Source organism: Vigna unguiculata, chromosome 11, assembly GCF_037176805.1.
Source record: "Vigna unguiculata cultivar grain cowpea cultivar isolate G323 ecotype 2 chromosome 11, ASM3717680v1, whole genome shotgun sequence".
NCBI lineage: Eukaryota > Viridiplantae > Streptophyta > Magnoliopsida > Fabales > Fabaceae > Vigna > Vigna unguiculata.
Window position 1 is genome coordinate 40,552,156 of NC_140802.1, and position 12,765 is coordinate 40,564,920.

General features: G+C 32.5%; 2 protein-coding genes across 2 annotated transcripts; one reads left to right on the plus strand and one right to left on the minus strand.

Annotated features, from left to right (window-relative positions):
- The first annotated feature begins 1,953 nt into the window (after positions 1-1,953).
- Positions 1,954-4,552, plus strand: LOC114169961 (putative glucuronoxylan glucuronosyltransferase IRX7). The gene is made up of 4 exons (XM_028055372.2): positions 1,954-2,628; positions 2,770-3,137; positions 3,222-3,472; positions 3,671-4,552. The coding sequence occupies exons 1-4, from the start codon at positions 2,361-2,363 to the stop codon at positions 4,149-4,151; spliced, it is 1,368 nt and encodes a 455-aa protein (XP_027911173.2). The 5' UTR covers positions 1,954-2,360; the 3' UTR covers positions 4,152-4,552.
- Positions 4,553-8,658: 4,106 nt separating this feature from the next.
- LOC114168888 (xyloglucan endotransglucosylase/hydrolase protein 31) lies at positions 8,659-10,409 on the minus strand. The gene is made up of 4 exons (XM_028053857.2): positions 10,123-10,409; positions 9,895-9,995; positions 9,588-9,805; positions 8,659-9,297 (listed from the first exon to the last, which is right to left on the minus strand). Exons 1-4 carry the CDS (start codon positions 10,331-10,333, stop codon positions 8,937-8,939), a joined length of 891 nt encoding a protein of 296 aa, XP_027909658.2. The 5' UTR covers positions 10,334-10,409; the 3' UTR covers positions 8,659-8,936.
- Between the last annotated feature and the right edge of the window lie 2,356 nt (positions 10,410-12,765).

Consider the following 12,765-nt stretch of genomic DNA (forward strand, 5'->3'; position numbering starts at 1 on the left):
CAAAAATTCTTTGCATATTCCACCACATAGAATGTCTCTATTGGATTTCATTATATAGGTAACACGTACTAATCCTATTATCTTTGACCCTAAGATACCATCAAACATGCAAACCTCATATTCTTTTATAACTTTAAATCACATTCACTCATTTTTTCCAAACACAGATTAGAAGGTATATATAATCGAATCCTAGTGTCTAGATATTTATTGAAATAAAAAAAATTATATTTTAATCATAAATTATAACTTTTAATAATATGATAATAAATTTTGTACATGAGAGAAAAATATTAGCTTGCCGTGTACGAAACTTAACAATTATAGAAATATGATGTCCCAACCATGTATATTGTCCGAGCTATCATATCATCACCAACGTGGCTACTACCCTGTGCCTCTGGCTAAGGGAAGCAATATATTCTTTGTAGCAAAATAAATAAATAAGAAATAACTCATTTTAAATCACGTGAAAACAATTATTCAAAAAAATATTTTAATCTAATAAATAAATATCGCTTCATGTTGTTTTCACTCAACAATAAATAAATTTGTATTTTAATTTTACTCTTGAAAAAAAGGTTTTCAAAATCTAAAATTTTATTGCCGTGCATAAAAATATACATGAAGGCCCCACTAAATTTTGAAGTGAAATAAATAGGCCCAAAGAGATTATATAAGAATAATTAAGAGAAGAGAGAAGATATGATTTTTGAGATACAACACTTGTGATTTTTTTATATTTTGTTAGATTTATTTAGTATATTTTAAAAAGATTGAAAAAGAAAACTCTGACTTCATGTAATCCCTCGAAATATTTTTTCCTAGTAGTGATATATGTTAGTGATTATCAATATTGACTACTTTTAAATCTATATTATAATATTATTTATAAATTATTCACATACAACGTCGATAGAAATATATTTTCAATCAATTAAAATGTAACTTTGGTATAATCCTTGAAATAATTATAATACAAATTAAAAAATATATTATACACGATGAATTGTGATGGAATGATAGCGTGGGTTATTTTGATAATTATAATTCATTTTTTTTATTCTCGTTTAAGGAATCTCAAATTATAGAAACTCAAATCAACAAAATAATTGTTTTCTGAGGAAGTCAAAAAATTGTTTTAGTCCCTTTTAATCAGTCATAATAATAATAATAAATATCAGCGCGTAAAATTAGTTACATGATTTGATTTGATGCAACACGAAAGTGATAACAGTGACAAGTGGCTTCAGGGAAAATAAAACAGTGGTTTTTGTTCAGAATTATTGAAGAACCATGACTCTTATTTTAAAAGTATTAATTATTTAATTAATTAACGGCAAACGATATTTTCTATTCCTATTATATATTGCGACTTTTTTTCATTAATTCTTGTATATATTTTATCATTGCTCTTGTTGTTTGGTTTTATCTATTCAAATTTTTTTACATGATTTTTGAAAATATGTTTTTATACAGCCTTACAAATATGATCCACTGTTGAATGCTTGGACACTACCTCATTGGCTGCTTGCACTTTCACGAATGATGGTGAGACAGAGATTGTCACGTTGTTACTTAATCTCATATTCATCATAAAACATGTTTAAGACAACCTTATCTTCTTTGCAAAGCCACACGAATTAGTTGTACCTAGAACCACTCACACCAACTCGATCAAATTACGCACGAGTTAATGCTATCGTAAGTATATTAACCCAGTCTTAACGACAACACTGTTACTGTAATTAATTTAAATTTTTTTCAGCAACATGTTCAGTGATGTGTTTGTTCGTTTCTTTTTTATGGTGTTTGAGTTTTAATTTGAATTTGTTTCATGGTTGATATGAGACAATATATAAAGTTAAAAAGTACTGAGAAAGAGGTCTAAAAAGCTGCATAATAAGCAAGTCCGTGGCCAACCTCATTTCTGATCCTTTGCTACCTTTCAGCCTTTCACCATGTGACCTAACAAACAATCTCTCTCTTTTGCACACGCTCTTTGTTCCCTCAATAATTAGGGAATAATCGAAATTAGGAACACACCAAAGTCTCTGTAACAAAATAACCAAGCCCATAACCACAATACATTAATCCCACCCTCTCTTTTTTTTCCTAATAAAAAATTCACAAACACCCTTTGTTTATTCTCTAGGCAAAAACGAAGTGCTAACAACACAACCCAACACAACACAACACAGAACAAAAAACAAAACAAAACACCCCTGTTTGGTTTCTCCTCCCGTCACTGTTTCTTCGTTTCTACTTCTTCTCACACCCGAACAAGATAGCACTTCCTCAACCACCTTCATCCTCTCCACACCTTGCTCGTTTTTCTTTTCCCTCTGAATTTAAATGAAATGGCTCTGCACAAAACACCTCCAAATAGCAGGGGGTACTATGTTAAGATGAAGCTTCTTCACAAACATGGAAGACCTCATCACCAGCAAGAAAAAAACTGCTTCTACAAATACTACAAATGGCTTCTATGGCTCTCTCTTTCCCTTTATTTCTTCACTTCCTACCTCATCAGTAACAACAACCACCCCAAACAACCCTCTCACCATGTCTCCAGAACTCTTATTGAATCAAACAACACAGCTCCTCCGCAATCTGTTAACTCTCGAGGTATCTGGAATCGTTCTCATTTTATCCTACAGTGAAAGAAAATATCTTTCACGGAAGAAAAGTATTGTTTTCCAGTTAAAGATTACAAATTTAGTGTTGTTTGATATTTTTGTATTGATATTTTGCTTTCTTGGTTATAAGGGTTTTCGTCGCTGAAGAACTTGAAGGTGTTTGTGTACGATCTCCCGCCCAAGTACAACACGGATTGGTTATCGAACGAGAGGTGTAGTAAGCATTTGTTTGCGTCGGAGGTTGCCATTCACAGGGCTCTGTTGACCAGCGAGGTGCGCACGTTTGACCCTTACGAAGCTGACTTTTTCTTCGTACCCGTTTACGTCTCTTGCAACTTCAGCACCGTCAATGGCTTTCCCGCGATTGGCCACGCGCGCTCGCTCATCGCGTCCGCAGTCAACCTCGTCTCCTCGGAGTACCCTTTCTGGAACCGGAGCAGGGGCTCCGACCATGTTTTCGTCGCCTCGCATGATTTCGGCTCGTGCTTCCACACGCTGGTACGTTCGTCTTTTGTTTTTCTCTCCTAATAGTTTCGCTCGTTGATTTCGTAGAATGACTTGTTTTTGTTTGGTTTTGCGAAGGAGGACGTGGCGGTGGCTGATGGCGTGCCGGAAATTATGAGAAACTCGATCGTGTTGCAGACGTTTGGCGTTGTGTACGACCACCCATGTCAGAAGGTTGAGCACGTGGTGATTCCGCCGTACGTTTCGCCGGAAAGTGTCCAGGACACTATGAATAACTCTCCGGTGAACGGACGGCGAGATATTTGGGTTTTCTTCCGAGGGAAGATGGAACTTCATCCCAAGAACGTTAGTGGAAGATTTTACAGCAAGTAAAAACTATCTCTATTTCTTTAACTAAATTTGTACAAAATAGTCAAAACATTTTTAATGGAAGCTTCAATCCTGCTCTTTTTTATTGATTTAAAATTTAAAATACGATACATTTTTGGTTAACAAAAATTATCTTTTTAACATTTAAAAATTATTTTTGCATTATTGTTGATAAATTCACTGTTTTCACCTTGAAGGAAAGTGAGGACAATGATATGGCGAAAGTTCAACGGTGACCGGAGGTTTTACCTACAGAGACACCGGTTTGCCGGTTACCAGTCAGAGATTGCACGTTCGGTGTTTTGTCTGTGCCCTCTGGGGTGGGCCCCGTGGAGCCCGAGGCTGGTAGAGTCCGTTGCTCTGGGTTGCGTGCCGGTAGTTATAGCGGACGGTATCCGGCTGCCGTTTCTCTCCGCCGTGAAATGGTCGGAGATATCGATCACGGTGGCGGAGAGGGACGTCGGGAGGCTGGCGGAGATACTGGAGCGCGTGGCGGCGACGAACCTGACAAGGATTCAAAAGAACCTGTGGGACCCAGCGACCAAGAGAGCACTACTTTTTAACAACCAGGTTCGGGAAGGCGATGCCACGTGGCAGGTCCTACGTGCTTTGAGCGAAAAGCTTGACAGGTCCTATAGGGGTTCGAGGGTTTCACGCCAATTGGATTTTGACACGTAAGAGGTTTAAAATCGGCGCCAAGGTGGTTCCTTGTTTGTTTCTGCACCCGTGCTCATGACATTGCGCAAACAAAACACGCTGCTGCATGGAAGATTATAAGAACGAAATAAATAAATAAATAGTAAAATAATAAAAACAATATTTAGTGGATGACAGCTGGAATTTATTCAGAGACGGAATTTAATGACTCATGCTGGGGCCCATAGGGGAAGATTAGGTTTACGACTTTCTTCGAGGTTATTAATGGTGACGTGGTTTATGGTGGTGACATGGCAGGAATTGATTGGAGGGATTTGCGGTTTGGAGAAGAAGGACAGAAAAATAAATTTTTGTATCATAATTTTTTGCTGTAAATAGATTTAAAAAGTTATATAAAAGGGATACAAGGTTGTTTTTTGAAATTCTGAGCTGGTTTTATTTATTATTGTATTTGATTTGACTGAATTGGTAAGTGGAAAGTGAGTAAAGTGAGGGGTGTGTCAGTTGTTTTGTAATGAAAGAGATGGAAAAATGAAGGGGAAAATTATTGTGGTGTTTGTTTTGCAGTGAAATGATTAATGAGAATGGAGATGAATGGAGGGAGATGAAGGTGTGTCAGAAATGTCAGAACTTTTATAGTGGTGATTTAAAGTTTTAATTTTTATTTTTTTGCAAGTTAATGGTGGCTGTCAGTGTGGTCACGGATGTGTTAAAGGTTGTCAAAATCAAAGCAAGCATACACAGAAATCATTCAGAGAATCCATCCCATGACATGCCACATCCAATAAAAGGGATAAGCAAAAAATGGGTATTCGAAATAGAAGATATTCGATAACAATTTTTAATATAATATTTTTATGTTAAAATTTATTAATAAGTTATATGAAATTATTATTTATTATTTATTGTAATAATTGTTACTAAAATTATCTATGTTATTTTTTAGTTAAAGACTTATTATATTTTATATTATTTATTTAAAATAAAAAACAATTTTCTCATTAAAAATATTAACTTTATATAGGTTTTTAATCCCAAATATTTAACTAAATTAATCCGAAACACAAACTATTTGAATATAATTAAACCGGTTATATTAAATAATTGAATGTAAATTCTAAATCTTAAATTTTGGTTATATATGATTCATCAGGTTGAATGGGTCTAATTCAACCCAAATGATGTTCAGCCTACTTAGGTTAAAATATATAATTTGTCTTTATTTTTGTTCAAATTCATCATTTCAGTTTTAATATTATTAATTTTTTTTAGTTAAATTTTAATATTCGTAAATTTTATTTAATTTGGTTAATTTTTGTTAACGATATTTAAATATTTAATAGTAATAAATACATATTAATGTATAGTATTTATATATAATTTTTTAATTATTTAGAAGAAATTCATTTTCTTTTAATTTTTAACTCCTTTGCATGTTTTGTTACATGCAATTAATACCGTGATGCTATAATTCAAGATGATGAAAGTAGTGTGTTAAAAATGGATAAAAAAAATTAATTAAAATATCATTATATTTTCTGAAAAAGAAAAAACATTTTTAAGGAAGGTTTTGTTTTGAGACATAGTTGTTTAATTCTGGGTCTGTTCTCATTCACTTTCTCCTTTTTGTTTCTAGACTTCTGGCCCAACTTTCGTACTGAGGTTTGACATTGTTCCTGATTCAAGATAATAGAAAAAGAAAAATGCATATTTGCTAGTTTTTAATTGAAAAGACATTCTTACATAAATTAAGAGAACTATTAGAAAATAATAACATATAAAAGAAGGAAGTCTGTATTCATTTTTATTATTCTAAATATGAATTAAATAAACTTTCATAAAAGAATTAAATTCGTAACAAAAAAGTATTATATTATCAATATTAAATATAAAAAATATATTATTTTGAATGTCAAATATCAGAAAAATGTAAGTTTATAAATATTAAATAATAATTGAATAAATATCAAATGATTAAATAAAATATAAGTTTTTCAAATCATTTAGTAAATTAGACATCTTTTAATAATTTAAAACAGAAACAAAGACAATAGGAAGATATAAAGGAGAATGAAAAACGGATACGGATAGATATAAGATCACATCCTTATATTTATATTTAGTTTTAAAAAATCTGATATTTCTCATATTTATACTCAACCATTTCAAAAAATATTATAAAAATTGATACAAATTTGAATAATATTTGTAAAAAATTTAAATAATATTTGTGAAATGGGGTTATTTTATTATCCTAAGAGAGACTGTTATTTGTAGTCCCTAATCTATCACATAAATTTTACCATTTTTACAATATTAAGAAAACTAATGAATATACGAAATTAAATAATTATAGAAAATTCATTAATTAAATAATTTTGATTCTGTCTAGTAAAAGATGGTGATACTGGATAGTGATTGCCATGTTGAAAAATCTGTCATGAAATCTCACGTTAATTATGACCCTTTTTTCTCAACATAGAAAAATAATTCAAATAGAAAATAAATAAAAGTTCATTACTTTTTCTTTTCCTATTATTGGTGCTATCGAGTTTTGTCTCTCTAATAATTAAATTGCAACTTTATTTTCCATTCCAAACCAAGAATTCAAACAAATTTTTATACAATTTAATGAAAAGAAGTAAAATACTTCTAGAATCCGTCGAGATTTCAGAGACCAAATTCAATGAAAAAAAAAATCAAATACTTTTAATAACTAAACGAATATTTGAAAAAAAAAAAAAGAAAAAGACTAGTCTTTTTTATTCACTTCATATTGTTCTGTAACTCCCATGTTTAAATTTGAATAAAATCAGCGAGCACACCTGCAAACTCATGCTCTATTTTATCCTAAAATAAATTTAAAAATATTTTAACCAGTGATTTATACTTTAAATTAAGTTATAATATATGATATATTCTGATTCTTCAAACAAATTTTCTATATGATAATTATGTTTGTGTAATCTCTATTTAATATATTTGTATCTTGATTAAAAATCCATTGTCAACAGATGAATTCATGTACCTATTGAAAATTGTATCCTTGCTTAAGTTAACGCGATTTTTCATTTATTTATTGAAAAGCAAATAAAGTGTTATTTTTCGAAAATAAAAAGTAAATAAAACTTCACATTTTTATATTCCCTTTTGCATAACCATTAATGGCTTCATAAATCTGAAAATAAAGTAATTAACAAACACTGAAAATATTATTATCCTTATGATGATTAAAAAGAAAACAAAAAACTTCATTCATTTTTTTTTGTTTTCATTGGTAAGCCCGTAATTTCATAATGTCTAATCCTTATAATTATCGATATATATGATATTAAGTTTCCTTTGCCTTATCCGAACTATTTTGTCCTCTCCTTCTATTTTTATTTTCTCCAATAATTGAATCACATGCACAGGAAATTTATAATCAAGACGAAATATAGTTAATTATTAACAAAAAAATTGATATATTTTCGATAATGATGTTTTTGTTTATCTTTTGTGAAGAAGCGTTCTCGTTCTCGTTACTAATAGTTTTTAAAATTTTATCTTTTAAATGATTAGATTCTCAACACTTATAATTAATTTTAAGTGAATTTTGGGTTTGAATCCTGGAAATTCAATAATTTAAAAAATATATAGATAAAATTTTTACTTTCAATATTATTCAACTCATCAAATTACGTGTTACATACGAAAGACAAATTTTAGCAAAAAAATAATATTCACAACAACACTTATTTTAATTTTCAATTTTCAATTTTCATTACGACTATATTTAATTTATTAATAATATCTGGGACTTCCAAGGAGTTCTAAAATATAATACAACATTTTTAGTGACACCAAAAATTAAGAAGAGACAAAATACAACAGAAAATCTCTTTCACATAAAAGTGAATTAAAATGATGCGTACTAAACTATCATAAAAGGTGTATAAATATAAATATACAAAACAAAATGGATATTTATAATTTGAAAGTTTTCTCAAAATCTATATTTGAAAAATTAGGGTACCTATTTACAGAAGGGGTAATATTTTGAAAAAAGAAAAACTCTCTTTTATAAATGCTAAGTTTTCATTTTAGTTTAATTGTTGAAATGGCAATATTTTCCTTTTAATTATTAATTGACAAAAGGCACGAATTGATTTGGTTGTCGTATCTATGAAACTTTAGTAGTGTTTCGGGCACTGAATTATGGTGTGGCCCATTTCGTTATCTACATTGATGCTATACAGATTCTTGATCAGGGCCTTCGCATGGGCCAGCAACAGTACCACATTACAATTTGGGTTTGTTTGTTTCCATAACCCTTTTCAAAAACATGACAAAAAATGGAATACTTTTTTTTTTTAAAATCTTATAAAAAGGATTTAACTTTTTGTTTTTTCAGGATTTCGTGACACACACTCTTGAGAATGGGAAAGGAACAAAAATGAAAATATAAGAATATGGTGGTCCTTTCAAAGGGTTTGCTTATAAGGGAGCATGTCCTTTCTCTCAATGTCACTTTTCACACCCATACACGTATCAGAAAAGCATTCTTATCAATTTATATTTATTTTCAACACCAATATTATAGGACCCAAAACATAACTACAACACCACAATGACACAACACAACAAAACATTCCAATCATTAGAGTGGCTTGGACGTTCAACTACTCTTGCAATTACACTTAGCAATGGGACCATCACAAAAACCACTCCCAACACAACACCGTTTCAAAGTTTCAATTTTTAAGTATGTGTATATAAAGGGTAACTTGGAATTGAGACACACCAACATGAACAAACAACTTGGGCTTAGCATTCTGGGATCAGATTGTGGTCTCTCCTAGGATCATGGCAGTAGTTGTACACCATGTAGTTGTTTTGGACCCATTGCATGGTCCTGAACTGCTGAGGACTCAGACTTCCAAAACCAGAAGGAGATGCAGAAGGTGGGTGGCATGAGGGAGAGCTTTCACTAGTGCAACCTTGGAGTTTGAAGTTTTTGTACCTACCAATGAAGGGTTGGTATCTGTAATCAGCTTTGTATTTTCCACCCTCTGTTGCCCAAGAAGATGCATCCCAGATTGACCCATACACATACATTGGCCTTGTAGGGTATGTGGCCTCACTTTTCCTTGGATACCTTCTTATTGGGACATCATCCACAAAAAATCTGCATATGTTATTTCCATCACAACACAACTAGTTAACAACAATGCAAAATATTGCAACAACCACATTCATTCCACAAGCAAGATTGTGTGTGTGTGTGTCACAATCACCTGATGTGTGAAAAATTCCTAGTCATAATCTAACAATGAGCTATGAATGGAAGTGCTGTATCAACGACTTGTTTTTATTTTATAGTTTCATGAACAGATAACAGATAAAAGGATATACTATAGTCAGGGGATCATAGTATGATTGTGAAAATTGGTGGCATGAGAATGCATGAAACATTACATTAACTCAGAGGGTTTCCATAGAACTGCGTAGTTGTGAAAATCCTGTGTTGGGTCAAACCAGAGATGAAACCTCATCTCTCTTCCTATGATGTTCCCATCTCCACTTCCCCTGATGTATACATTTGTCTGCAAGACATATGGTTTGTCTGGCGTGGTACCGAGGAACTCTATGTCAATTTCATCGTGGTTTCCGGGGTGGTCTTGGTTGTTTGAAAGCTGAAATTCCCAAAGAGTTCAGAGAGAAAGATTAAAACTTGCACTGGAAAGAAGGGATTTACTTTTTCAAGTTGTAGAGAAAATCTCACGTAGAGAGATGTAATGACTCCTGCAGTGTAACCAGGGTGAAGCTTAATTGCAGCACCAAAGTAACCAGAGTTGTAAGAGTGAAGTGACTTGAATCCACTCCCTGTGTTAGAAAAACAATGTCTTAGTAAGAGTATGGCAGTGAAGAATGGACTGAAAAAAAAAAACCTTGTGGCTGTGAATTAAGGGAAATTATGAGTGAGATGTGAGAGTGAGACAAAGTTACATACCTGAGCTAGTGTCTAGCCATATTGTCAAAGAGCCTTGGTCTATTCTCTGATGCTGAGGTCCCCAAAGGTTTTTAAAGCCTTGATTGAAGCTAATAGGAGTAATTTTGGAACTGGGGTAGTAGCCAGGTGAAGGTGGTCCCTGAGCAGAACCAGAATAAATCATAGATGAGAGTACAAGAAGGGAGAGAAGAGGAAGCATTGGGAATGGCATTGTAGGGAACAAAATGACTCTGCTAAAATGCAGGGTGGGGCTGAAGATTTTAGGTAAGTGATAGAGTTATGAAAGAGTTATGGATACAGAGTATGATATATAAAGAGGTTGAAGGCCCTACTATTCCAAAAAGGTGATAAGTTAGTTGATTGGGGAGTTACACATGATGACAAAAACTTATCACATTTGTGGTAACCATAGGGGAATATTTTGAGGTTAAGGTGTGGGCTTTTTCTGCGTAATTTCTTCAAGGGAGGGAACTTCCTTTTCAAGTGAATACCTGTTTGGTATAAACTTGCAAATTATATAATGTGCCACTTGAATGGAATAACATGGAGGAAGAATGACACTGTTATAGTTTAGACATGTATGGTTCACCACACCGAATCACAAAACATCACCATTCAACATTCGGACAAGGTATATGTTGCATTCAAAAACATGGGCAACTAATGTCTCATTATATGTTCTCTTTGGGAATTGTGATGGGAAAGGACAACTTCTCAATGAATGATAACGTTCTTATGGTGTACTTTCTCACTGTTACATACAATTTCTTCTTCAAAGTTGTTAACCAGTTATTACACTGATGTTATAAGCACTTTAGGCTGATGCAGAAATTGAAATTCAATTATGAATGTCGGTTGTAGAAATAGTTTGACATGCTCAATGTGTAATGCAGCTTAGTGCCACGATTAGCGGTCAGAGACAGTTATTTAATCACAAGATTACCTCATAATAACAAAGTAAAACATCTAGACTTCAGAAAGTGATTCTCCTTGCATGACTTAAATTTGTCATGTTCTGCTATAGAGGATTGATTCATAATCTAAACGGGTCAACATTGAATTTGTCAAATGCCATAGAGTGCCACAATTAATTATCAATCAGTGGGAGTGATTTAATATTATAAGTTATAACCCTTTAAAGATGCTCAATCTGCAAAGTGAAGCATTTGGGTTTTAGAAACTGATTTCTTCTTCACATGCAATAGTGAGGGGTTATAATTAACCGGTCAACATTTAGCAACTTGAATAGAACTTGCAACCACCAAAACCGATTTTCCACTTTGCATGTTTTGACTATTTTGAGCTTCAGAATATCAAGCTGAACCACACTCACTTTCATGATCACGTTTTAGTTCTGCAGCTTCATTGCAGTGTCTGCAATATATCAGCGACCCTAGAAATTTGTATGTGAACAACCATGCTTTTATTAAATTTTACACAATTTTTTTTTTATCTGGTGATCTAAAAAGGAAACAAGGAAATCTCAACAACTAGATTCAGCAAAAGTTATGGTTGCGGTCGTTACTTCAGGGAAAACCTACCTCAAAGTGGTTATCAAAATATAAGGGTTATGTTATGTGAATACTTTATTGATAATGACCAGTGTAGTGTAGTGTAGTGTATAACTAAACTGCGTTGACAAAGTAGCACATAATGCCATTTTTTAATCTTAGTCTGTCGGCAAAGTCTTGAGGATGAAAATTTTCCACCAATTCTTAGTTAGCTCATAAATTGAGGAAAAATGTTCTTTCATTGGAAGCACATACTTAATTTAAGGTACAATTTCAAGTACATAATTTGAAGGAACAAATAGATTGTTCACAATTTTCAAGAATAGCACAGAATGAGATGACTGCACCATTGGGTCTGAAGTCTTTTAGCTTTTAGGACACTTTGAGGTATAAAATCCAAGTTGTTAGATTTGGTATTAACGTATTCAAGTCAAATTAACCTATAGCAATGAGTTTATTGACTCACATGTATGACATATTTCTTTTTATTTTGAAGAGAATAAAGGAAAACAATTCAGCTACGAAAGTTCTTGTCCACATTATCATCTACTAGTAAATGTGTCTGCCATGTTTTTCGCTGCCATGTTTCCATGATTTATGGTTAAGATGCAAAATAATTTTCAGTTATGAAAAGACCTGTCTCTATAGTATGAGCTCAAGTTTTAAAGGGGTAAGATAAGTCCAGTCAGAAAAATCAATGAAATTTGTTTGCAGAGTTTGCTATTAGATATAAATAAACCAATGTGTTGGATCATTTTTGGGAGCCTTTAGAGGCCAATCCTTTGGTCATAAAACCAGAAGAAACTCTGCAATTTTTTTCCTACCACGTTCTTATGTCTGTCATAAGAAAACCTAATAGACTACTGCTACAAGGCATGTGGAAGCATTTATATTTATAGAATATGTGGAAATAATTTTAAGGGCCACGACATGTTTTTCAAATCTCAATTAGAAGAGTTTGACAAAGTAATTTTTCTTATCAAAAGTAGGGCATATACTTCGGCATAGTTGGCTGAGAATTCTTCCTTAGTAGGCGATGGGAGCACATGTTAAAAAAGTACTCTGATGTGCTTTCAAGGATAAAGTACCAACCAAATGCATACAAACATTCTTAAGTTTAGGTTTAATTTAT